This window comes from Gobio gobio, assembly GCF_949357685.1.
Source record: "Gobio gobio genome assembly, chromosome: 17".
NCBI lineage: Eukaryota > Metazoa > Chordata > Actinopteri > Cypriniformes > Gobionidae > Gobio > Gobio gobio.
In genome coordinates, this window is record NC_137110.1 from 7,738,579 (window position 1) to 7,763,342 (window position 24,764).

Here is a 24,764-nt window from a genome sequence, read left to right on the forward strand (position 1 = left end):
GAGGAAAACGCGGGAAAGAAACATTGCCCTCGCCCCACATGTCCTGCTGGACCAATGGGCGGTGCTGATCCGCGCGCGCGCGCTCTCTCAGTGGCGAAGTGCACACGAGAGCGTTGGTGTTGACGGTCCGCGAGTGGATTCTGCTCGAATAATTTTACTGACCTACATCTCCGACACAGGCCCGCACATTTGCGCAAACATTTTGGTCGAAACGGCGAGCGCGCGAAACGAAACGGCAGGCAGGATGAGCAAAGTACAGGGCGGCATGAAATGTGTCAAATACCTGCTGTTCGTCTTCAACTTCATATTCTGGGTAAGTGCGAAGTACTGATGATATCTGCGTGATGATGATGTCACGCGCGCATGCTTTGATCTATAATGATGAAATGCACGAACGCGAATGTACGCCTGGGTTTCTTGGAGTTGCTCAACATCTGTGGGATGATTTTCTGTGTTTATTTCGCATGGTGCAGGTTTCTTTGGACTCCAGCGACTCGTTTAGGATGACGATGTTTTTGTAAACTACAAGCATGTGACAGATGTCGGCTCTGTCTCAATACCGAGTGAGCCAACACTATCTGAACAACACTTATGAGCCTCACAGACACGTGCAGACATTTTGAGCATCAATTTATGTGCACTAAGCGCCTCTGATGCCCTAAAATGCTGTCTGCAAGATAGACGGAGTAGCTAAAGCCACCATGTGCCTCTGTTTTAAAGGAAAGCTAAGCTATATGTTTTTTTTATGTTTATACTATCCATGGTCTATTATAGGGATGAATTTGGGCAAGTTGCACTCCTTCTTCTCCAGTGAATGTGTTTTATAGTGTGGATTTGTGACAGCAGGTTGTCACAATGGGAACTTGTTGTTTATTGACACTGATTTTAAAAGAGTACCTTATTTTTGGAAAAAGCCATTTAACACAATATATCTGTATTTATTTCATTCATATTTATTATAATTAAATATAATATTTATGTAGGATATTAGTTAATTCATGTATTATTTATTGGCTTTTAAACAAAATGCAAATAGTAAAAACATTATTAGTTGACTCTGGATTGAATCATTTGTGTTTTTTGTTGTTGTTGTTGTTGTTGGTTTTGCATTTGCATTTGAAACTTAGATTTTATTCTAGTTTAGGACAGTTTTAACTAGGAGTTTGAAACCAACATACAAAAACCACACTTCTAGAGAACAGGCCCAGTATATATATATATATATATATATATATATATATATATATATATATATATATATATATATGTACGTGTGTGTGTGTGTGTGTATATGTATATATATATATATATATATGTGTGTAAAGCTGAATTTGTGTCATTCTATAATTTAGGGTACATTTCATGTCCATTGAAGATGATTATATTTTTACTAACAACTCTTCAGAAATATCATATTTTATCCATTAAGAGAATGCATACTATAATCTCACACACATTTTGTGAACCCTGTTTTTCATTTTGCCCCTTAATTCAGTTTTTGCATTTTCCGCACTTTGAAGTGAGTGGGTCTTGAGTTTAAAATAATGAAGAAAAAAAGAAATTGAATTTTAATAAATCTAAATACCCTATGAAAATAGATAGTTTAAATGTAATTTTCTTTCAAATAAGAAAATGTTTTACTAATTCTGTCAGCTATACTGTATGTTATGAACCCACCCCCAAAAAAAAAGGTTTATCGCAAAATCATATGATCAGCATCATGTGATGTAATTTTCTTCTATGACAGATATTTTGAAGACATTATGGTAAATATCCTCTAAATCTTTTATTTTATCCCGAATGACCTTTTGTCAAGGAGTATACTAATTGCCCGTCAACTCTGTTTGGTACATTGTTACGGTTTGTAATATTTTATGATTTTAATTCAAATAAATATTCAGATTTTAGGTTAACCTGATCAAGAAAATAATTATAAGTGAAAATGGTAAAATTGTCAACTAAGTTACCCAACTCTTGAATGAAATAGTTGTTATGGCTCTATGGTGTGACTGTGTCCTCTGATGATGGGTTATTTGTCATGGATTTGTTTTTTATCATAATTTAACCCTATATGTCTCAGAGGAGACTGAGTGTTTATGTGAAATGTGTACATGCATGATGGTGAATCAAGATGAGGAAGGATGAATGGATATTTCACTAACTGTACTAAATTAACTAGGCCTATATATTGTTTATTTGCAATTGAAAACGAGATATTTACATATAAATGACGTGTCATTGTAAAAATGTGTCCAGTCAACCATGTTACTATGTTGTTTTTTCTTTTTTTACATTTAAATATGCTGCTTCTGATTGTCTTTCAAGGTAAACTATCAAAAGGATCTTTAAGGTAAATGTTCTTGTCCTTAGTGATTGTGCTGAGAATTTTACAGAAATATCTGCAAAAAATAAAATTCTCAGAAGTCTTAAAATAATCACACATATGGCAGAATAGACCAAAGAAACATTGAATATTTGAGTCACTTAAAGTGTAGCACGTAATAAGTGTGTGTATGTAGCGGCATACAGTTTGTCCATAACGTAGTTGGCAAACTCACCAGGGAAACAACTTTTTATTTGTAATATCCAAATGGTGTTTAGTGATTACGCTTGGCAACTGTAGCAGACAAGTTACACTGATAAAATATATAAACTGGAACCAATAGTTGTTTTATTAAGAAATACTTTTTTTGCTGATGTGAAATGTACCCTAATTTATAGAATGACTCGTATGTAAGTTTATTAATTATCATTCCATATGAATGTGATACTTTTATTAACAGTGTCCTTTTTACCTTGATACTTAAAGTACGTAAGAAGAAAATAACATACATAATCCATCATAAGTGGCTTTGTCTGAAATTCCTCTTGCTGTGCAAACAGTTTTTAAGATGCAAGTTTCACATGCTGAATGGGCAAACCTTCAAAGCTAGTTCTCAAAGATCGGGTTACTATGCAAAGTTTTTTAAAGTGTGCCACCCACTTGTGCTGCATTCAACACTCCTTTATTCACTGGGCTGCATTTCATTCTCAAGGGTGCATTCAAACCGAAACAACTTTTTATATATATAATGCTGTTGTCATTTCTTCAAAGACAAGGCCACATTTTTGTCACATGCAAAGCGGAGAGATAAGTAATTATAGACTGAGTGTCCTCAGATAATACATTTACAGCATGTCCCATGAGGTGTAACTAAGGTTAGTGTTTTATCATTTTATGGACTCGGTTGCTTTTTCCACTTCGTTTTATCATTCGATAAAAGTACAATCCAGCCTTGTGCTATAAGCTCATAAATGTATCACCGTATAAATGAATTGTATCCTTGGTTTTTCTTGCATGCTTCTCCTACTTAAAGGGATAGATATTACCATAGACTGTAAAAAAATATGGACGTAGTGTCCGTGACGTCACCCATAGGATTCTGATGAGCCGTTCTGAAGCGCAAAGTAGGGACGAGCCATCTTGGCAGCGCGTCATCGCGCGTCACTCCCGGATAACAGAAAATGGGCAAAAAGGCGGGACGTGGGCGGAGCTTAAGTGACGCGATGACTAACAGACAGCAGATAAATGGCTATCCACCAGTCACTCGAAGTGGCCACGCCCTTAATTATGCAGAACTTTAAGGCTTTATATAATGTAAACGAATGAGCTATAAAAAAATTCACCCCCCTCACAGTTGTCATGAAGGGCAAAATGAGCCGTATAGACCAAAAGCACAATTTGTACCAGGCTGTAAACATGTTTTATTCTGCTCTAAAGTTGACCATTTTAACATGGGGCTCAATGAGATTCTGCTCCCTTCTGGATCCTGTCCCTAGCGGCCAGTCGATGAATTGCAGTTTGAGGCACTTCCGTATTGGCTTCAAGAGAAACTGCGGGAGGTTGCCGCTTGGATATTACCCATAAATGAGACACACCCACGTTTTTCTGACCCCATGCGATTAGTGCATTATATTTAGGGCTGCAGCAACTAATCGATTCACATTATCAATTAGTCGGGTCTGCCGACAACTTCCACCAGTCACGCCAAATGACAGCACTGAATAACGCATTTCTATGGACAAACTGCATCTAAAAATATTGGAGTGTAAACAGTGTGAGCTGCTGCAGTAAAGGTACATGATCCAAGTGCCCAAAACATCACACCTGCAAACTTGTCGCTTTTCGGCGACAATCACCGTTTTCTTGGTCAATTGGGTCATTTACGTGAATTGCGTAGAACTGGTGCACGCCTGTAACGTTACCGAACGGTTTCCGAGTGCAAAAAGGTCCCGTTCTTCGTGTTTTTTTGAAGCTTTGATTGTGTTTACAGTGTGCAATATAACACGTGTTCATGTTTCGCGTGTAAAAAAACACAGTATTTTTCACACTATTTACTTATCTGTATACCGCTGTTTCCACTGTCCTAAAAACGGCTGGTGATTTCCTTGTTCTATAAAGTCCCTCCTTCAGAAACACGTAACGAGTTCTGATTGTGCAAGCGGTTCCTGTGCTGTGATTCGACCACAGCTTAGCGCACGTGAAAGCGGTTCCTGTGTTGTGATTCGACAGCAGCTTAGCGCACGTTGGAAAGGTCACGCCTCTTAACGGAGAGATGTATGCGTTCAATAATCTCTACAGCGTCCCTGGGAAAGCCAAACAAAGGTGATTTGACTCCTGGATGAAAATAACAGCGTCTCGATGACATGGCGATAAACACACTCAACGCAACAGTTCCTTTTCTCCACGCGACCGTCCGCTTCTCCACGTGGGACAGCAACAAGACCGCGCCCCCTTTTTCGCGTTTCTTTGTGGGCGGAGGTTAGTCTGTTCCACTGCTCTACTGACGTAATTAAAGAAGGAAGTACCAGGATGTAGTCCAAGCCAGCCGTTCGCTGTAGGCTTTGAAAGGGAACTTCTGTTAAATAAAATATCTCGCTTGGCATTGAACTTTGAGCTTTATAATTTTACAGGTATTATTTATGCTCTAACAGCAACAGTACACACTAACTAAAGTTTGAACAATGGAATCGCGAAGAAGGGGACCTTTAACAGTTCACAGTCTGCTTGTTTTAAGCGCGGAACACACTTCAATCCGAGTTCCCACACGAACATATTAAGTATTCAGTCCATTTTATCATGAAATTCAAACGATAAATGCCGTTTTGACGCTCTACGTGGTGTGACTGATCACTGATCATAGTTCAAGCGGCCGCGCGACGTCATCTGTGAAGGAGATCGATCATCTCTTACTAAAGAATAAACATGAATGACCATCTGAAGGTATGCTGAGGATACATTACAACTTACTGTCATGTATATATGTGGTGTAATCGCTAAATCAGTGTTTCAACGGTGGAAAGACGTCAATTTAACTGCTGTAAACTAAACAATGTCATGTAACGTTAGCATCACATTTACCTCAGGCAGTCCTTCAGTGTCCACAGAATTTTATTCACTAGAGAAATCAACTCTTTCACTAAATATATGCTCTATCTTAGCCTATATATTCATTATATTCTACTTAACCTGTTAGGGATGTCTTGATTATTTCATGCATGTTAAATAAAACTGTCATAAAAATGACAGACACTGTGTATAAATGATTATATTTCAACAACGAATTGGAGAAAAAAAAGTTATTGCAAAAACTGCCTTATGTGAAGTTTACATGTTTGCATACAATGTGTTATTTGAGTGTTGATTATTATACCTAAAAAAAAAAGCAACTGAATTTAGGCTAATAGTTTGGGCTCTGTTGTTAACCTTTAATATTAATGTGCAAGTAAGGGAGGGCTCCCTATATAATTTACAGAAATATCTTCAATAAACTTTTATATATAATTTAATTAATTCAAGGACAGACACTTTTTTTCTTCTTCAGTAAACCACTGTTAAATATAAAAAATAAACAAAAAGTAATTTTGTAAAACTGCTGTACCGAACTCGTACCGAACCATAATTTCAAAACCGAGGTACGTACCGAACCATCAGTTTTGTGTACCGTTACACCCCTACTGTCAGTCTTTTATTTTTGTGTCATTCGTCACAACACTTCCTTGAGTTCCAGGCGTTTCCGTGTTGTAAATAAAATCATTTTTAAAATATTAAATGTGTCATTCTCTTTAAGTCACGCTCAGAAATGTGTCATTTGCATATTAAAATCACAACCGGTGGGAGCGCGCATGCGCATCAAACAGACAGAACACAGTTGAGTGGGAGACCATTAATATTCAGCGCAAAAACATGACATGACATTCCTCTATAAGATTGTGTCTGTATGTTGTGCTCTGACAAACATGAGCTCTAGTGTTGTGCTGAAATAAATGTGCATTAAATACAGCCATAAGTGTCTGTTGCATCCATACCCACAATCTTCTCAATAAATATACTTAAATCAGTATAAGGTGCAAAAGCAAGAAGTGTCACACAATCGCAATAACCGTATAATGTGCAAAAGCAAGAAGTGTCACACAATCGCAATAACCGTATAATGTGCAAAAGCATGAAGTGTCACACTATCAGATATTTTTCAGTGTTTATTTGCAAGTAGTGCATCCTGAGAACACAGAACGGTGCAGAATGCTTCAAGGTAAAAGGTTAACGTTACATAGGCTTCATGATCTGCAGCTCGTGAACCCATCCATTTGTGAACTGCAAATTTCATATGAATCCAAACCGTTAATAGTTCCAATTTTGTCCATATACCGGTCCCTGGCTTCCCTATTTAACGTATCCCGGTAAATTCCACATCCTTTTCGGGATTTTAACATAGTTTTTCTTTCTCCCAACTCTGTTTCTCCTCGTTCGATTTGCTGTATGTTTACATTCGCGAGGCCATCAACATGGCCACCACGTCCCAGAATGCAACGCAGCGCCCGAGCCCTATTTTGCTGAAATAGCTGCGGTTGGATGCTAAATTTAGTTTTAAAAGTCATCGTGTAATTCACGTATTTTATGAGAGGAGTAACTGTAAAGGGATAAATAACAGCAGGTAATTAAATATTTATGTAAGACGTTTCTACCGGATAAAGAAATGACAGTAGGCTAACACAGGTTACTTTGTCCATAGCAAATGTGTGTGTGTTCCTGCATGCAGAACATTCCTCTTATCTGGTAACACTGAGTTTGTGTTTTTTTTTTTTCTTTAATAATTGGATTTAAACTGTCCTTTTGCTTGGTGACTTTTTTTGCACATAATGTATCCACAACTTTCCTGCAAGTCTTATTGGGCGTCGCCATGACACTCGATACTTCCTGTTGACGGTATCTCAGTTCTGGTTTAGCACACAGCGATAACAGTAGGTGTTTCTCAATGTCAAGGATCCTTCCTCTGCAGGACTGGTCCTTCCAAGTCACTTCCTTCAGAGGCTAGACGAGGCTCCTCTTTAGCATTCGGAGAACACTTTAATTTTGCCAGAGGCGTTGTTGTTAAAATCTACTCCTGAACCCTACCAAGCGTATCGCTGATAGCAGTATCTACAGACTAACGTAAACCGGAAGTTCGATACCGGCTTGTTCTACGTTGCCATAGCGATCATGGGAAAGGTCGGAGTTCGGGAAAGTTGTGGCTAACGAAAATTAACCATGGTTCTGTTTAGGCATGTGCCGGTATCAAATTTTCATGTTGCGATTAATTGCTGAAGCTTTTATCACGGTATACGGTATTATCACGATATTGAAATAAGTTGCAAAAAAAGTGTTGTCATACTACAACAGGTTAAATCACTTTCTTATAACAAAAGAACCAAACATTTAAATACAATAAAGCAATACACAAAAATGTATAAAGTAAAGAAATATTTAAAACAGATTAAAGTGCAAAAGAATTATAAAGAACAATAGGTATGCTGAAATGTACATTTAACATAGATTAATACATGCTTTAGAAGTATTTTTCATTGTCAGCTTGTTAATGAAGGAACTAATGTTAAATACTGGAGCCTTGTAAAGTGTGTGATTGAACAACAGTCAGAACATATTCAAACAATATCTAGGGCATGTAATTTAGTCCAGATTAAAATATAAAATGCAAATGAAAAGCCTTAAGTCTTTAAGTATTATGTATTAGGTTATGTGATTACTGGGGAAACGACTGCATTTCTGCTGTTCCGTCAGCGCCCTCTGCTGTCAAAGAATGAATGTGCACTTCAGCGCGTCTCCTCATTCCGCCATGTGCTCGGCTCATGCACGGTCTATTTATATCATTGCACGTTCCTCTTGGTCTATTTACATCAGTGCGCGTTCCTCTTTGACGTGTTGTTCATTTTAAACGGTTGATGGGTAAAGTATTCTTAAAATTCATTCTAAAAATCTGAATAATTCGTAATAAATAATTATTCACGGTATTTTGAAGTGCCCACGATAACTATATTGTGCATATTCATTATTGCGGTATATTGTATTACCGTTTACCGGCACATGTCTAGTTCTGTTAGATAGTAAAACCATGCTTTTTTTATAAACCATGTTGTTGTTTTTTGGCGTATTGATTACCATTTCTATAACCACACAAATACCATAGTTTAACAATAGATTGAAGCAAATTTGTGTTAATTTGTGGTTACCATGGAATAACTACAATAACCCTGTTTTATTTATTTATTTAATATTTTTTTATTTATTTTTTATTTTCGTTGTAAAACCATGGTTAATTTTTTAAGGTATATTCACCATGTATGTGTTCAGAGCTGACACGTTTGCTTGAAGGACAGCATTGGGCAGGATGTGGAATAGTGTGTTTGTCAGTAAAAAAAAATCGAAATACTCGTTAGTTGCAGCCCTAATTATATTCCAAGTCTTCTGAAGTCAGACGATAGCTTTTTGTGAGAAAAGGCCGTTATTCGCTCATAATCTTCACCTCCTAATTTGTGTTTATGTTCAAATAAAAAAATGTGCCTTCACGTCACGTCACTGACATAAATGCCATTGGTTTTCATGTAACACGTCACCAGTTAGGCCGCAAGTTAATCTAAGAAAATCATAAAGGAAAGGTTATTATTAGTAGTCAGTATTTTATACGTTTATGATGCTTTTTTATCCTTTTAGTATAAATAATGCAACCTGTTTTGTTGAATGGAAAAATTAAGCTCCGCCTCAAACACTCAATACTTTAGTTTTTTTGTGGTTAAGAAATATGATTTGCATTTTCCAGATACTTTTATCCAAAGCGACTTAGAAGGTTAATATTTTATCTGGTCATGCATATGACCTAGGTTTTGCTAGTTTTGTGATACAGGGTTGGAAATGGAATGAGATAAAATAAAATAAAAATAATAATAAAAAATAAAAATTCGCCTAAATTATTATCTGTTAATACTACTTATTAATACTTTAACTTTTTAAATACAAATATAAAATGTTTAAAGCATAAGCCAAAAGATTGTATAATTAGATTAGTGTTATATGAGTAGTATTTATATAGTTATTTTAACTTTAGTTTCAGTTTTAATAATTTTGTTATGTGCAGTTGTTGTTTTAATATGTTTTTAAACGTTTTTCTATTTAGCTTTAATTTAGCTTTAGTAATTTTAGTACTTCAACAAAAACTGATTTTATTTCAGTTAATTGAAAATGCCACATTTCTAATTTTCATTTAAGATTTTTAAGGTTAAGGTTTTGATTTCGGCTTTATTTTAATGAAGGGTTTAAATGAAGTTCTTTTAAAGCCTCTCTTCGTTCTTTAGTCTTGGTTACTGTTGCTCAAAACCACACAAAAGTAATAGGGACCATTCAAAGACCACATCACACTGTGATTTTGTTACTGCGCTAATGGTCACATTAGATTGGCTTAAGCGGTTAGTGTAAGATGTAATGTAGGGCACAGTGGCGTCAGTCATTATCTGTAGAGTGGTTTCACTGCGCTGGACAGCAAGGCCTTTGTCTTTGAGAGGGCAGGCAAAAAAAGAAGTGGGTCGTTGTCCTGTGCAGTTTTATGTCCTGGTGTTGCATAGGGTGGGTATGAGGGGGCAGGGGATGGCACCGGGGGATGGTGGACGCCAGCAGGACAAGCCTGTCAGACTGGCACAGCCTGCCTGTTGATCATAGAGATGGGCACCAAAGTAGACCACAGTGGCCTTAAAAACTATTTACATACTCAAGTTACACTTAAAAATGGAATTGCACACAAATAACATTCATGATGTTAAAATGTGCTTTTCTGAGTTGCCTTTGCACTAATCATCTGGTCCACGAAGATCATGCAGTCATTTCAATGGAAGCCCGTTTCCACCACAAGAAAAAAAAAAGTCATAAAAACTGGAAATCAGTTGGTATTAGCGATCAAAATGATGAGATAAAATGTATCTAATAATTTGACTTTAAATATCAACTTGATTTTTTGTCATAATTATGGCTTAGTATTTCACAATTTAAAAATAGCAGATTGAGGCTGATTTAACTGAACAAATATTAACAGTTGACTTGCTGGAAAGGGTAAATCTAAAATTTAGTTTTGTAAAGATCAGTCTTGGTCTTAAAGGGTTAGTTCACCCAAAAATTAAAATTCTGTCAGTAATTACTCACCCTCATGTTGTTCCAACCATGTAAGACATTCGTTCATCTTCGGAACATAATTTAGTATATTTTTGATGAAATCTGAGAGCTGTCTCACTCCTCCATAGGCTTTCAGAGGGACTGAAACTTGATGGCCCAGAATAGTAAGTAAAAACGTCATTTAAGGAGTCCAAATGACTACAGTGGCTCTGTATTAAGTCTATCATGCGACGAAAATACTTTTTGAGCGGAAAAACAACAAAAATAACGACTTTATCACACTATTATTGTTGTTCAATTTGAGCCTCTGACGAGAGTTCGCGGGAGTGTCACGACGCATGCGCGAGAACTGAGATTAACCCTACTCCGAAAGAGTGAGCAGCCAGTCAAGTAGTAGTAGAAGAAGAACGCCGTAATCTCAGTTCTCTCGCATGCGTCGTGGCACTGCCGCGAACTCTCGTCAGAGGCTCAAATTGCACAACAATAATAGTGTGATAAAGTCGTTATTTTTGTTGTTTTTCCGCTCAAAAAGTATTTTCGTCGCATTAATGTGATTGGATGCAAAACTTCCTGCTTCAAATGCAATCAATAACTTATTTCTAATTTCATTTATTTTGTTTCTGTTGTGCCGGGTCAGAAATCAACAAGGGATTGTGTCAAAGACGTCACCAAAATTATTATAAAATTCAATATATAATTTCAGAAAAATACTTGTATAAGGTCTTTAGGCAAGGCAAGTTTATTTATATAGCACATTTCAGACACTATGGTAATTCAAAGTGCTTTACACAGAAAAGGGAATTACAACCGAGAGATACAAAGATATTACAGTTATAAAAGGAATAAAAAGATTGACTTCTCATCTGGTAAAAATATTTCAGAGTAATTTATATTTCTCTTATATTTAATTCATTTCCCCACTGGCTCTGGGACTTCCCCATACTGGTTATTAGGAGAGGAAACCTGGTTCATGTGACAAACGGATAAAATTACCAACCCCAGTTTTCTTCTTTATAATATGTGTTGTAACTTATTTATATCGTCAAGCAAGAGGGCTGTTTTCACAAATATCAGCATAATTGCAAATGTGACATTGATTTTATATAAATGTGTTTAATAAGCAAAATCTTCAAATTCAATTCAGATGCAACTTCTGTGCCACCTCTGCAGTGAATAGATACATTTTGTTGTTAGTGATTTCATCTGATTGTAACCGCTCTGTATAGTGTTGTATTATTCTAACGTAATTATTGATTCAAAATAAGACATTTCTCAGGCAGTAAATGTGGATATTTCAGATGAATTTGAGGAGTGCTAGTCGGGTCTTTCTTGCTCTTGACTCGCTCTCGGTTTGCCTTGGTCTAGTCTAGTCTTACTCCTACCACAAACTGGTCTTGGTCTAAGTGTAGGTGGTCTCTTCTACAACACTACTAAAGTTTGCAAATCTGAATGTCTAGTAGGTTTCACTTTGACTTGATAACAAGGAGACAACAGACTTTCTCTGGTGACCTTACAGATCAACAAAAGGTTGTTTCCAGTATCACAATAAAGCACTTTATCTTACAGAATTACAATCAATGCTCTATTTTAGTCAAGGTTATCCTTCCAGTTATGTTGATGGGCAAAATACAAAGTATCCTGTTCTCAAAGTCAAACCCTGCATTCATGTGTTTGTAACTAAATAGACCAGTGCAGAATAGGGGTGCACCGATCCGATATTAGGATCGGATATCGGCCGCGATACTGACAAAATAGCTGGATCGGGGATCGGAAAAATTAACAGATCCACAAGCCGATCCAGGTGTTTTTTTCCGTCGCAGCAGAACCTACGTCATTCGTCAGCTTCACGTGTGTCGCATGCTAGAAGGGAGCGAGCCAGAGATTCGGCTGTGTGGAGGAGATATTTCACGCTTGCCACGCCAACTAGTTCGTCGCTGTTTCGAGGGTATTACTGCAAAGTAAGGGTCTTTCCTGCATTGACATTTTTTTGACGGCCAAAGCCTAATTTGATGAGTTATTGTGATTTACGAGTGATGTAGAACAGATGCTGCGCTTGTGACTGAGTGACAGAGACCGATCTGAGAGCTCCTCCCCCGCGCGCGCTCTCTGGGTCTTCAAAATAATCAGTGTTCGCTCTCATATTTCACATGTTAATCCAAATCAAAAGCTCGGAAGACCGAAACCATGTTGCACGTGACACATTCGGACAATTTTGTCCTTGAATTATCACTGGGTGTGAATTGCGCTCAAAAAACATTGACTCTTCTCTGACCAGCTGACATAAAGCATACTTTCAATAAGCGGGAGACAAATTATATCCAGTTATGAAGTGTTTTCTGTGTGTTGACATCTTTCGCGATGTTCTAACAGACGGGATTCGCACACAACGCGTCTGCTAATGTCCGATTCGTGACCTAATGACTCCTTTGAACCGAATCATTTTAACGACTGGCCAGAACAACTGATCTGTCCAACACTGAACTCATGAACTCAGTTTATTAATTTACTCAGAACGCAACTGAAATGAGAACACAAGTGCTTACCCATTTTAGCAAGAGTGGGTAGTAAGAATTATTTTTAATTATCAACAGTATTTCATCTTATTTCTGTTGACAATGTGTAGTAAAATAAATAGGCCTAGCCTACAATCATTTAATCTGGAGTGAGGTGAAACCAGAACAAAGTTGTTATTAGCTAGCTGAAAATTTTTATTAAATTGCATATAGTAGAAAATTAGACTATTTGTTAATTTGTAATGCTACTTTTTAATATTGATATGATTATATACCAAAACAATTATCTGTAGTGTAAAAAATGTTTGGTAACTGTCAGATTACTATTGTATGTTTGACCAATACACTGTTTTTTGTTTCCACTGCTACATTTTATTTATTTAAAGAAGTTAGATTACATTCTATTTTAGATTTGAATGCACAATTGTTTTTTAAATAAATAAGAATTCAACACCTTACATACATCTGTTATTTTGTCTTAGTTATGTTTAGTTAGTAAAGTCTGGTGCCTTTAGTCTCTTCAAGGAAGGTATAAGGTGGAAGATATACAGTTTATTATTAATTCAACAATATATCGGATCGGTATCGGGTATCGACAGATACACAAAGCCCAGGCATCGGTATCGGTATCGGGACTGAAAAAGTCGGATCGGTGCACCCCTAGTGCAGAATTTGAAATCAAAGACATGAAGTAAGGACCAGAAAAGGTCACAGAAACAGCGTGAAGTGAATTTTTTCCGTACATGTTCCTGATTTGTTTCACTCTTGTTTCCAGATGTCGGGCTCACTGGTGCTGGCTGTGGGATTATGGTTGAGGTTTGACCCAGACACGGCCAATCTCTTAGCCGAAGATGATGCCCCTGAAAACTTCTTCATTGGTGAGTTGCAAAAAAAAACAAACTTTGAAGCCCACAGCAAATGTTTACATATCAGGTTTCATAAACCTAACCCAAAATATAGTGTCATGAAAGCAGACTTAGGGTTTTTTAGGAGAGGAAACTGTTAAAAGTGGCCATGTGACCTATGTATAAAATGACCTACAACAGTTTCCTTTCTTTTTCTGTTCCATTTTGGGTTTATATAGAGCTGCACGTTTCTGGATAAATTGAGAGTCCACATTTTTTGTTTAAAATTGAGATCACGATTCTCCCACGATTCTGAAGAAAAAACATTAGACAACTAAACAAAATCACAATTGACTAGAGGTTCTGACAAAATGCTCATGGCTTCAGTGACAGTCTATTTAAAAAATACATTAATTTGAAGGAAATAATTAAGAAAATAATTTGAATGAAGGAGTCATGTCTCATTCATAAAGACTTGTTTCATTATTGGATGAATCAGCGTTTGTGAATGAATCTCTTGAATGAATGATTCAATGACAAACACTTTTTAAACAGTCCCGGTTTAATAAGCGATGACTGCACTTGTAAAAGATGATTTGCTCTATTTTGATCGCTAGACATCAATGTTCATACACATAAACTTTTATCCCAGTACGAAATACTTTGTAAACATGTTAAAGTCAGACTTTGCACCCTGACTCTTGTTGTATAAAGCCAGCCAATCAGATTAGATCTCACAAGATTAAAAAAAATGTGTGTGCTATATAGATCAGACACAGTGAATGGTCATGAAATGCTTCTTGTAGTTGGACATGCTGTGCTGTATGTACAGTATGCCATTAGATCATGGTATAAAAAGTATGTGTTGTTATGATCATGTGGCACCCTACTTTTAATGGTTGCTTATTTTTCACTTGATCTTTCATTTATAAACAATGTTTACTTTTAAACAGCATACAGCCTTTACATGTTTATGTATTATTTACTTATGATTATCATCATAAATAATAAACATTGATTTAAAAAAAAAAATAGTGGTATTGTACCGACTACTGGAACTACTACTATACTCTTTCAGGTGTAAAACAGTTTGGATAGTTGTTAATATGAGAATTATGATGCATTATTTAAGAGTTTTAAGTATTATATAACATGAGTAGCTCTCTGTGACTTTCATTTTTTAAAAGTAGCTCTCAAATGAAAAAAGGTTGGAGACCCTTGACTTAGACAAAAGCATTGCGGTTGGTTTGCAAGCTGTGTGACACAAACGTGAAATGCTGTCAAAAGTGTCATTGTCAAGCTAAAAAAGCTGTCAAAGAAACTGTTCAGAACAGGCCACTTGCTGCAGTTTTTAAAACTCCATTGTTAATTGCAATACTGCACTTTATTTACTTTTCAAAGGCTTGTAAGCTACAGTTTGCACTGTTTCAAGAAATGGAACTAATTTTCTCAACACATCTTTGATTCATTTTGTCCAGCATTCGCAAGCTGTAGACTCTCCGTCCAGTCAGAGACATATATTGTGTAATTGATATTTTTAGTTTTCAGTTCAGTTAATTCAATCCAAGTAAATGAAACACTCAAAAGATGTCACCAAAATCACTCTGTCCCCTTTAAATCTTTCAGAAAATGATGTAAGTGTATCGAACAATATATCGAATTGTATCGTTGGCTGAATATCGTGATATATATCGTATTGTGAGCTGAATATCGTATCGTATGGTGAGATTAGTGTATCGCTACAGCCCTACTTCCCAGTGGTAAATACGACTGAAAAAAAATACGTAAATACGAAAAAAACTTTGGACATGAGGGTGTTCATGTCCAATTTTTAACTAGGAAAGAAACTCATATTTACGATAATTCTGACAGCATGTGTTGTGAAGGCAGCATTAATTCTACCATAATCTATATTATCAATCACAAAGTACAGAAACTGTCATAAAGAAACCCATACCTCAGAGTTTCATCAATAAGCACAACACCAATACCTATTTACAAAGCACTGGGCTCCAACGGCAATTTCAGCCTGAAATTTCCCATCTGCGTCATGGAGCCCTAATGGCCTCTGTAATGGCGTATCTGATATTGGTTTTAGCTGTGATGAATGAGCAGGGACACTGATAGCTCTTGCTACTAGCTAAACCTAATTTCTCATAGGGTAAGGCGTGTAACTGGTGTCGGTGAATTATAAAAACGTAATTTCCGCTTTAGCTCTAGTTTAGTCCCCAGAGCTGCCGCTTGGTGAGCTGCTGTTGGTCTGAATTGCTTGTCTCTCCATATTCCTCATTGGTCTTGTAGAGGAGTGGTGCAGTAATTCCTTTATTTAGAGTGGTTAGGATGTTGATAGGTGTCACAGTGTTTGAGGGCATTTATTTGCTCATTGATAACTAGGGGTGCACCGATCCGATATTAGGATCGGATATCGGCCGCGATACTGACAAAATAGCTGGATCGGGGATCGGAAAAATGAACAGATCCACAAGCCGATCCAGGTGTTTTTTTTCCGTCGCAGCAGAACCTACGTCATTCGTCAGCTTCACGTGTGTGTCGCATGCTAGAAGCAACATGGAGCGAGCCAGAGAGTCGGTGTGGAGGAGATATTTCACGCTTGCCACGCCAACTAGTTCGTCGGCTGTTTGCAATGTCTGCAAAGTAACTTAAATGTTTCGAGGGGAGGTGGTATTACTGCAAAGTCAGGGTCTTTCCTGCATTGAACATTTTTTGATGGCCGCCAAAGCCTAATTTGACGAGTTATTGTATGTGGAATAGATGCTGCGCTTGTGACTGAGAGAGACCGACCAGAGAGCTCCTCCCCCGCGCGCGCTCTCTGGGTCTTCAAAATAATCAGCGTTAGCTCTCTCATATTTCACATATTAATCCAATTCCAAATCTAAAGGTCGGAAGACCGAAACCATGTTGCACGTGACACATTCGGACAATTGTGTCCTTGAATTACCGCTGGGTGTGCATTGCGCTCAAAAATGTTCACTCTTCTCTGACCAGCTGACATAAAGCATACTTTCAATAAACGGGAGACAAATCATATTCAGTTATGAAGTGTTTTCTGTGTGTTGACATCTTTCGCGATGTTCTAACAGACGGGATTCGCACACAACGCGTCTGCTAATGTCCGATTCGCGACCTAATGACTCCTTTGAACCGAATCATTTTAACGACTGGTTAGATTAGAACAACTGATCTGTCCAACACTGAACTCATGAATCAGTTTATTAATTTACTCAGAACGCATCTGAAATGAGAACACAAGTGTGCTTACCCAATTAAGCAAGAGTGGGTAGTAAGAATTATTTTTAATTATCAACAGTAGCCTATTTCAGCTTATTTCTGTTGACAATGTGTAGTAAAATAAATAGGCCATAGCCTACAATCATTTAGACTGGAGTGAGGTGAAACCAGAACAAAGTTGTTATTAGCTAGCTGATCATTTTTATTAAATTGCATATGGCAGAAAATTAAGACTATTTGTTAATTTGGAATGCTACTTTTTAATATTGATATGATTATTTACCAAAACAATTATCTGTAGTGTAAAAAATGTTTGGTAACTGTCAGATTACTATTGTATGTTTGACCAATACACTGTTTTTTGTTTCCACTGCTACATTTTATTTATTTAAAGAAGTTTGATTACATTCTATTTTAGATTTGAATGCACAATTGTTTTTTAAATAAATAAGAATTCAGCACTTTACATACATCTGTTATTTTGTCTTAGTTATTTTTAGTTAGTAAAGTCTGGTGCCTTAGTCTCTTCAAGGAAGGTATAAGGTGGAAGATATACAGTTTATTATTAATTCAACAATAGTATCGGATCGGTATCGGGTATCGACAGATACACAAAGCCCAGGCATCGGTATCGGTATCGGGACTGAAAAAGTCGGATCGGTGCACCCCTATTGATAACTCTGCTTCCTGCTGTTTTTCCACCTGTGGCAGCAATGAGATGTTCTATATTGGACTGCTAACTGCGGTCTTTGACTACATTTAAGCTCTCATAATGGACAAACAACTACTTTGCAAGTGCTAACCTCAATGATTATTGAACAAATTACAATAATTGACATCATATATACTGAGATATCCTGACACTGAGTCTGATCAGCACTAGTTAGTATAACCTAAGGCAGAAATGTTTCAATGATGTCTCGGCGACAGAGTGTATACGAAAAAGAAGAAGTGAGAGATGCATCATAAAATAACAAGGATTTCCTGGCAATATGCTCATTCTTGGAACAAACAGTTTCTACCCAGTAACAGATGAATATCACTTGGCAAACAACTATGTGCTATGAAGCTAATGTAGCAGATGCGTGAGACAAAAACAGGAAGCAAGATGAAGAATTAAGCAAAAATACATAGTTATATATACACCGATCAGGCATAACATTATGACATCCTAATATTGTGTTGGTCCCAATTTTGCAGTCAAAACAGCCCTGACCCGTCGAGGCATGGACTCCACTTGACCCCTGAAGGTGTGCTGTGGTATCTGGCACCAAGATGTTAGCAGCAGATCCTTTAAGTCCTATAAGTTGTGAGGTGGGGCCTCCATGGATAAGACTTGTTTGTTCAGCACATCCCACAGATGCTCGATTGGATTGAGATCTGGGGAATTTGGAGGCCAAGTCAACACCTCAAACTCGTTGTGCTCCTCAAAACATTCCTGAACCATTTTTGCTTTGTGGCGGCGCATTATCTGCTGAAAGAGCCACAGCCACCAGGGAATACCGTTTCCATGAAAGGGTGTACATGGTCTGCAATGCTTAGGTAGGCGGTACATTTCAAAGTAACATCCACATGGATGGCAGGACCCAAGGTTTCCCAGCAGAACATTGGCCAAAAAAAATCACACTGCCTCTGCCGGATTGCCTTCTTCAAAATGTTCACTTATATATATATATATATATATATATATATATATATATATATATATATATATATTTATATATTAGGGCTGGGCAAATTAACGCGTTAACGCGGGCGATTAATTTTTTCAGCTTAACGCATTCAAAATATTTAACGCAAATAACGCAGCGTCCGTTTTTATATCCATTTTTGCCCAGCGTTACATGATCACGCTCCTTACAAGCGCGACAAGACACAATAGAACGCGCTGTATGTCAATGTCGTGTGTGTGTGTGTGTGTGTGTGTGTGTGTGTGTGTGTGTGTGTGTGACAGAATCACATCAGTCTCCTGCTCACATCGAGTTCTCTTTTGCTCTTGAACAAACAATAACAACAACACAGAGAATTTTGAGTATTCTCATATTAGGAGTCTTAAATTTGTTAAATAACGTCTTAAATGAACTTAAAGAGTTGTGAGGAAATGAGATGTGCGGGACAGCGCGTGAGATCCGCGTCATGTTCGTCAGCGGCCATTCTTAAAGTGACAGGAGCACTGATGATGATGTCATTAATGTTCATCAAAGAACAACGGGAACAGAGAAAATTGTTGCTTTAATGATGAATAATCTTTATTTCATTTATTATTTATGCAGTTAAGAAAGGTGTTTGATAACTATTACATTTCTGTATATGTCTAACAGGGAAGGCCACAGGTAAAAATAACATTTATTATAATGGGTTTATGTAAAGATTGTTTTAAGGTCACTTAAATTAAAAGTAGTTTTTTTAAAGCCTAATAAATGTTGAAATTGGGAGCTTTCAGTTATACTGTAATGTAACGTCATTAATGTTTCATAGAGACATCAGTGTCAGTGATACTGGCCTTCATTCATAAAAAGATGCCATTACAACAAATATTTAAAATATAAGTCTTTTAAGTCTTTAAAATTGTTTCTACATTAATTTGGAGAATAACTGAAATTATTACAATATCAAAATATTAAAAACGTAAAATATTAAAAACTTGAGATTAATCGCGATTAATTACAGAAAAAAAGCTTTTTCATATATTTATATATTAAAACTGTCTAAGTTAAGAGTTACTGGTGAAATGGTTCTGTGAAATTTACTTCATACTGTATGTGAAAATCATGTCACATTTTTAAAAATTAATTTATGCACATATGTATTACTTTTTGTTTTATTATAATTGTATTAATAATGTAAAGAGAGAATGAAATCAAATGTGAAAAAGTGAAAAACAAATAAGTGAAAAACAAATAAGTGCCAGAAGTTCTAAGTTTTTATATAACTCTATCTAAGGTTAATAGTTTTATGGGTTTTGTACCATGAGCGTGTTGGATGTACACTCATGTGACATTGCTGTGCTGCTTGGTCACGAAAGCTTATCGTTTGCATGCGTTTTTAAGCATTGCAGGTTATAAACAGGTGATTTTTAAACCATTGAAACACAATTAGCAGAGAAACACAACTCATTTAAGTAAATGTGCTCACTGCCAGCGCTGTCTGAGAGATGCGTGACATGAAGCCGCTGCTAATAGAGTGTGTAAGAACTGAACTGAGTGCTTTTCGCCGCCTAATTAGGCTTGAACGGTTAAATACACATACCTACAGTATGTGTCAAAGTGACCATGTATTTGCACGTAAACAGTCATTTATGTCTTGAGTGAACACTAACAGTTAATGGATCTGTGCAGTCAGACTTAGTGACAGCATCCAAATGTACCAGCTAATCTGACTCTTGACTGAATCACTTTTGTACCTTTAATAAGAATAAATGTATATTTAATTTACACAGTTAAGATTATGCATAGTTTTTTTTATACATTTGATTAGTTTATACATTTTATGTAGTATTTCTAGTGCTTGAAGTTTTTCGGGTAGGTTGTGTCTTTGTTCTATTGTAGTTTGTTTTCTTTGCTCTTTCTTTATCAGTTTAGTTATCTTCAGTAAGCTTTTTTTGCATCATAGCTTTTGCTTTATTTAGCATTTTAGCATCCTGTAACAATCCATTTTATAATTCCAGCTGACGCAGCATGTGATCTTCCAGTAAACATCTTTGCAGAAGACTCAAGGCTTTCCATTTGCTCATCTTTTTTTCTGTTCATGTTTTTGCATCATTGGTAAACAACAATTGGCCATTTTCCGTGCTCTAATGACCACCTGAAGTCCTGGCATGTTGAAGAGAGAGCTCTCTGCCCGTTTAGTGTTTATAGTATAAGGGAAGCAGGAGGGCTGTTTATATGAAATGCCAGCATGTTTTCCATCCATTTGGCAATTAGGAAGTCCAGAGTAGTGGGGGCTTGGTGTTTTTAGCTTGCTGAACTCACAGAGGACTCATGTCAAATCTCCTTTGTGCTGTCCTCGGAAAACAACATTATTTTCTCCCTTGGGGATTAATTATTGTGGGTTGAGATACTTGTCTTCCTTTACCTAGCCAAAGCTTTCTGGCAAGCCTTCTTGACTCCTTCGAGGATGGAAATGTCAGTGGAGTCATATCTGAAATGTAAAGAGTGTGTTTAAGAGTGGAAACATGTTTGAAGGTTTGGCTCTTAATTCACAGACTGGCATTAGACAACAGGGATTGTAGCATATTTAGCTGCGTTTAGCTTCCCCAGGCCCTCCAGTTTTGCTGTAGTTTATCTTCTTCCATTAATTAGTATGGCTCTAGCTTGTCTAAAGTGGCAAGGGAAAGCAGTTGTTCGCGAGGGAGACTGCGCCATCCTAGCAACGGCAGTCTCAAGTGAGTGTGGCACAGCAGACGTGTCGGCGCCCTGCGTCTGGGGTGGCTGAATTGTTGCTATGGTGAGATAATTGGCAAGAAGAGGAGAATCACAACAAGATCATGAAGATCCCGTAATCATGAATGTCCAAAATAGACCTGAAATGTTATGTCTTTAACTACAGTTTCACATTTTCTGAAGAAAATTAGAGTGCAAAACCTGCTGCCACTGTTGTGCTTTGCTAGGGTGTTTTAGCTGCTGGTTTATCAGTTTATTTATGAAAATATGAACCATTTTATGTATGAAACGTGTAACCATTTTGATTGCAAATAATACACACACACACACACACACATACAATAACACAACTATAATGGCATAATAATAATAATTATAATTATTATACTTATTATTAATTATAAATTTAAGATTATAAATGTTTTAGCAACTTTTCACAAGTGTAATGTAATACATTAATAATAATAATTATTATTATTTTACTATGTTATATTTGTGCAAAGTTGTTTTGCAATCTAATAATAATATAATATAGCCATTTTCAATTATTACTATTATTATTATATTGTGAAATATTATTGTAATATATTATAAATGTTTTGATGAAAAGTTTACATAAGTTTAATTAATAATAATAATAATAATAATAATAAAGTATGCTGTTTTGAAGTCCAATAATCAATTGGTTAGATTATAAAAAGAAAATATTCATAATAATGTCGTAATATTATGATTATAATTATTAAACTTATATTGTTAGCAACTTTGCACAAATGTGATGTAATAATTAATAATAATATTCTTATTTTATTATGTTATACTTGTGCAAAGTTGTTTTGCAATCTAGCAATACTATATTGTTATTTTCAATTATTACTATTATTATATTGTGAAATATTGTTGTTATATATTCTAAACTTTTTTGTGAAAAGTTTACACAAGTATAATTAATAATAATAAATATATTATTAGTTGTTTTGCAGTCAAGTAATCTGTTGGTTAGATTATTATTTATTATTAATAATACAATATTTATAATGTACATTGTTTTATAACTCCTACTGATCATTTAATCAGAAAGCATACAAAAATTATAACATCTGCTCTGTTTATATTATATTATTTATATCCTAAAACAATTTTATTTTCATGCATAAATATAATGGCAACAACAGCAATATTGTTCTAAAAACAGGCTGTTTTGTTCACATTCCAGATCTTAGATTTTGTTCCCTAAACGTATAGCATTGATGCATAATGCATCTTTTCTTAGAGCATCAAGTGGACAAACCAGTTAAATGCAAACGGCCCGATCTTAGTCAAATCCGCCCATGATGTTTCTGAACACTGAACCGAATCCATAAATCTGAACCTTTCTTCACAGTTGACTGTGTGATCGAGATGACCAATGAAAACGGCTGCAGGGCAAGGTTTGCGCTTGACTGTTTTGAGAAACGAAATCATGCCGGTAAATACGATTAGGGCCTCAGGGCAACGGTTGAGCTTGTGGTGTCTGTATGTGTTGTGCACACAAAGACTGTTTGTTTCTGTTGAGCCGAGGCCTTTGACACTCTGGTTGTTGGAGATACGTGAGGAGGAGCATATCACACTTCTCACTTTCCTGCATAGAAGACGCAAAACACAAGAATTGTGGGGTTTTTTTGTGGGATTGTTGCTTACAATGAGTGGGAAAGTACCTAACGTGTAAGATTTTGATTTTGACCATCTGTCAGGAAATGCCCACAGAACCTTTATAAAATTAGAATCAGTTGCTTTCACTCTCAGTCATCTAAAAGTACCAGGGTCCACATCATTTTCAATTATTTGATCTGGTTAAAAACCACTGTATTTACAGTATATGAGCACTTTGAAAATTAATAAAGGATTGTATTACCTATTCATGTTCTGCCATCATCTGGTGATATAATGAACTGCATGCTGGGATATTCTAGATTTCAAGTTCAACTGAAAATGAGCTAACTTTGCGCGTGACACTGTACTCTGTTCTCCCCGCAGCGGTGTACATCTTGATCGGAGCAGGAGGTGTCATGATGTTGGTGGGGTTCTTCGGTTGCTTTGGGGCCGTGAGGGAGTCACAGTGTCTTCTGGGATCGGTGGGTAAGAGCTAGAGGTCTTCTCGGGTCCTGAGATCTGTACCCGACCCCAATCATTTCTTTACCCAAACCCGACGAGCATAAATTCACTTTTAAATAAGAAAAACCCGACCCTAGACAGATCCGATAAAATAAGACCAGAGTCTGACCCGGTGGCAATTGTTTTCAAACCCGACTCTACTCGAATGTAAAAGAGCCTGCAATGTCTGCACATGCCTGCAGTCCAGTGGAGACTTTTTCAGCCCGGTATGACACAGACCACGAATAAAAACCACCATGACAGGTGTAGATTTAAAAATATGCCATCGTCCTAGCTTATTTGTAGTTTACAAACAATTATATTAGCTGTTGTTAAAGGTGAACTATGTAGGATTTTTGCAGTAAAACATCCAGAAACCACTAGGCCAGTGTTATATATTTTGTTTAGTTGAGTACTTAGAATATCCCAAATGTTTTCAACTATTTGTAAATCGTGAGAAAATTGCTATTTTAACCAAGGAACCGGGACGTGTGAGCTATGCGTGTGAGGGAGTCGCCTGTCGATTGCGTCATATCTGCGTCACCCTCGGTCTCCGGTTTTATTCAGTGAAACGCTTTACTCTCACTGCATTGTGAACAAGTGTCATAGCAGCCGCTGAGCGAACGTTATAACTTCCTTTTCAACACACTCAGATATATCTAATACGATAAACAGAGCTGCGTTACCTCACACTCAGCACTGGAGAAGAGGAAGTGCCGCCGGCAACCGTGTCATAATAAAAGTCCCGCCAGCGACTATGCCATAATAACAGTCCCGCTCTTCAATCGCTCCTGCGGCCTTGCTCAGCTCCACAACACTCGGTCCTGCTCTGCTTCAGACTACAGTAATGTTAATAATCGCATCCATGAACATGATTTCTGCCCGAGTCCTATCCTGACTGTTTTCCACCGGCTGTGAGGTGAAGACCACATGTCCTGAGATTCTGCGCTCAAACGTGGCGTCATCAAACTACGCCTTTGTTTTGAACAGGCGACCTCTAGTGGACGGAAAAGTTACATAGTGTAGCTTTAAGCCATGTTGCCAAATAATAGCTTCTTTGAGTATGTCTAAAATGTGTGAAAATACGTTTTCCGTGGATTTTCACAAATAATTTGTAACATTTTGTTAATTTGATTTAGTACTGCATATAGATGGTTTTCTGTAATTG

At 36.7% G+C, this 24,764-nt stretch overlaps 1 protein-coding gene across 1 annotated transcript in view; it reads left to right on the forward strand.

Annotated features, from left to right (window-relative positions):
- tspan2a (tetraspanin 2a) overlaps positions 1 to 24,764 on the forward strand; it is a 40,445-nt gene continuing 15,681 nt past the window's right edge. The window contains exons 1-3 of the mRNA XM_079839966.1: positions 1 to 313; positions 13,763 to 13,865; positions 23,480 to 23,577. Coding sequence (XP_079696092.1) covers positions 245 to 313; positions 13,763 to 13,865; positions 23,480 to 23,577 — 270 coding nt within the window. The 5' untranslated portion in view covers positions 1 to 244. The remainder of the gene's footprint in view (positions 314 to 13,762; positions 13,866 to 23,479; positions 23,578 to 24,764) is intronic.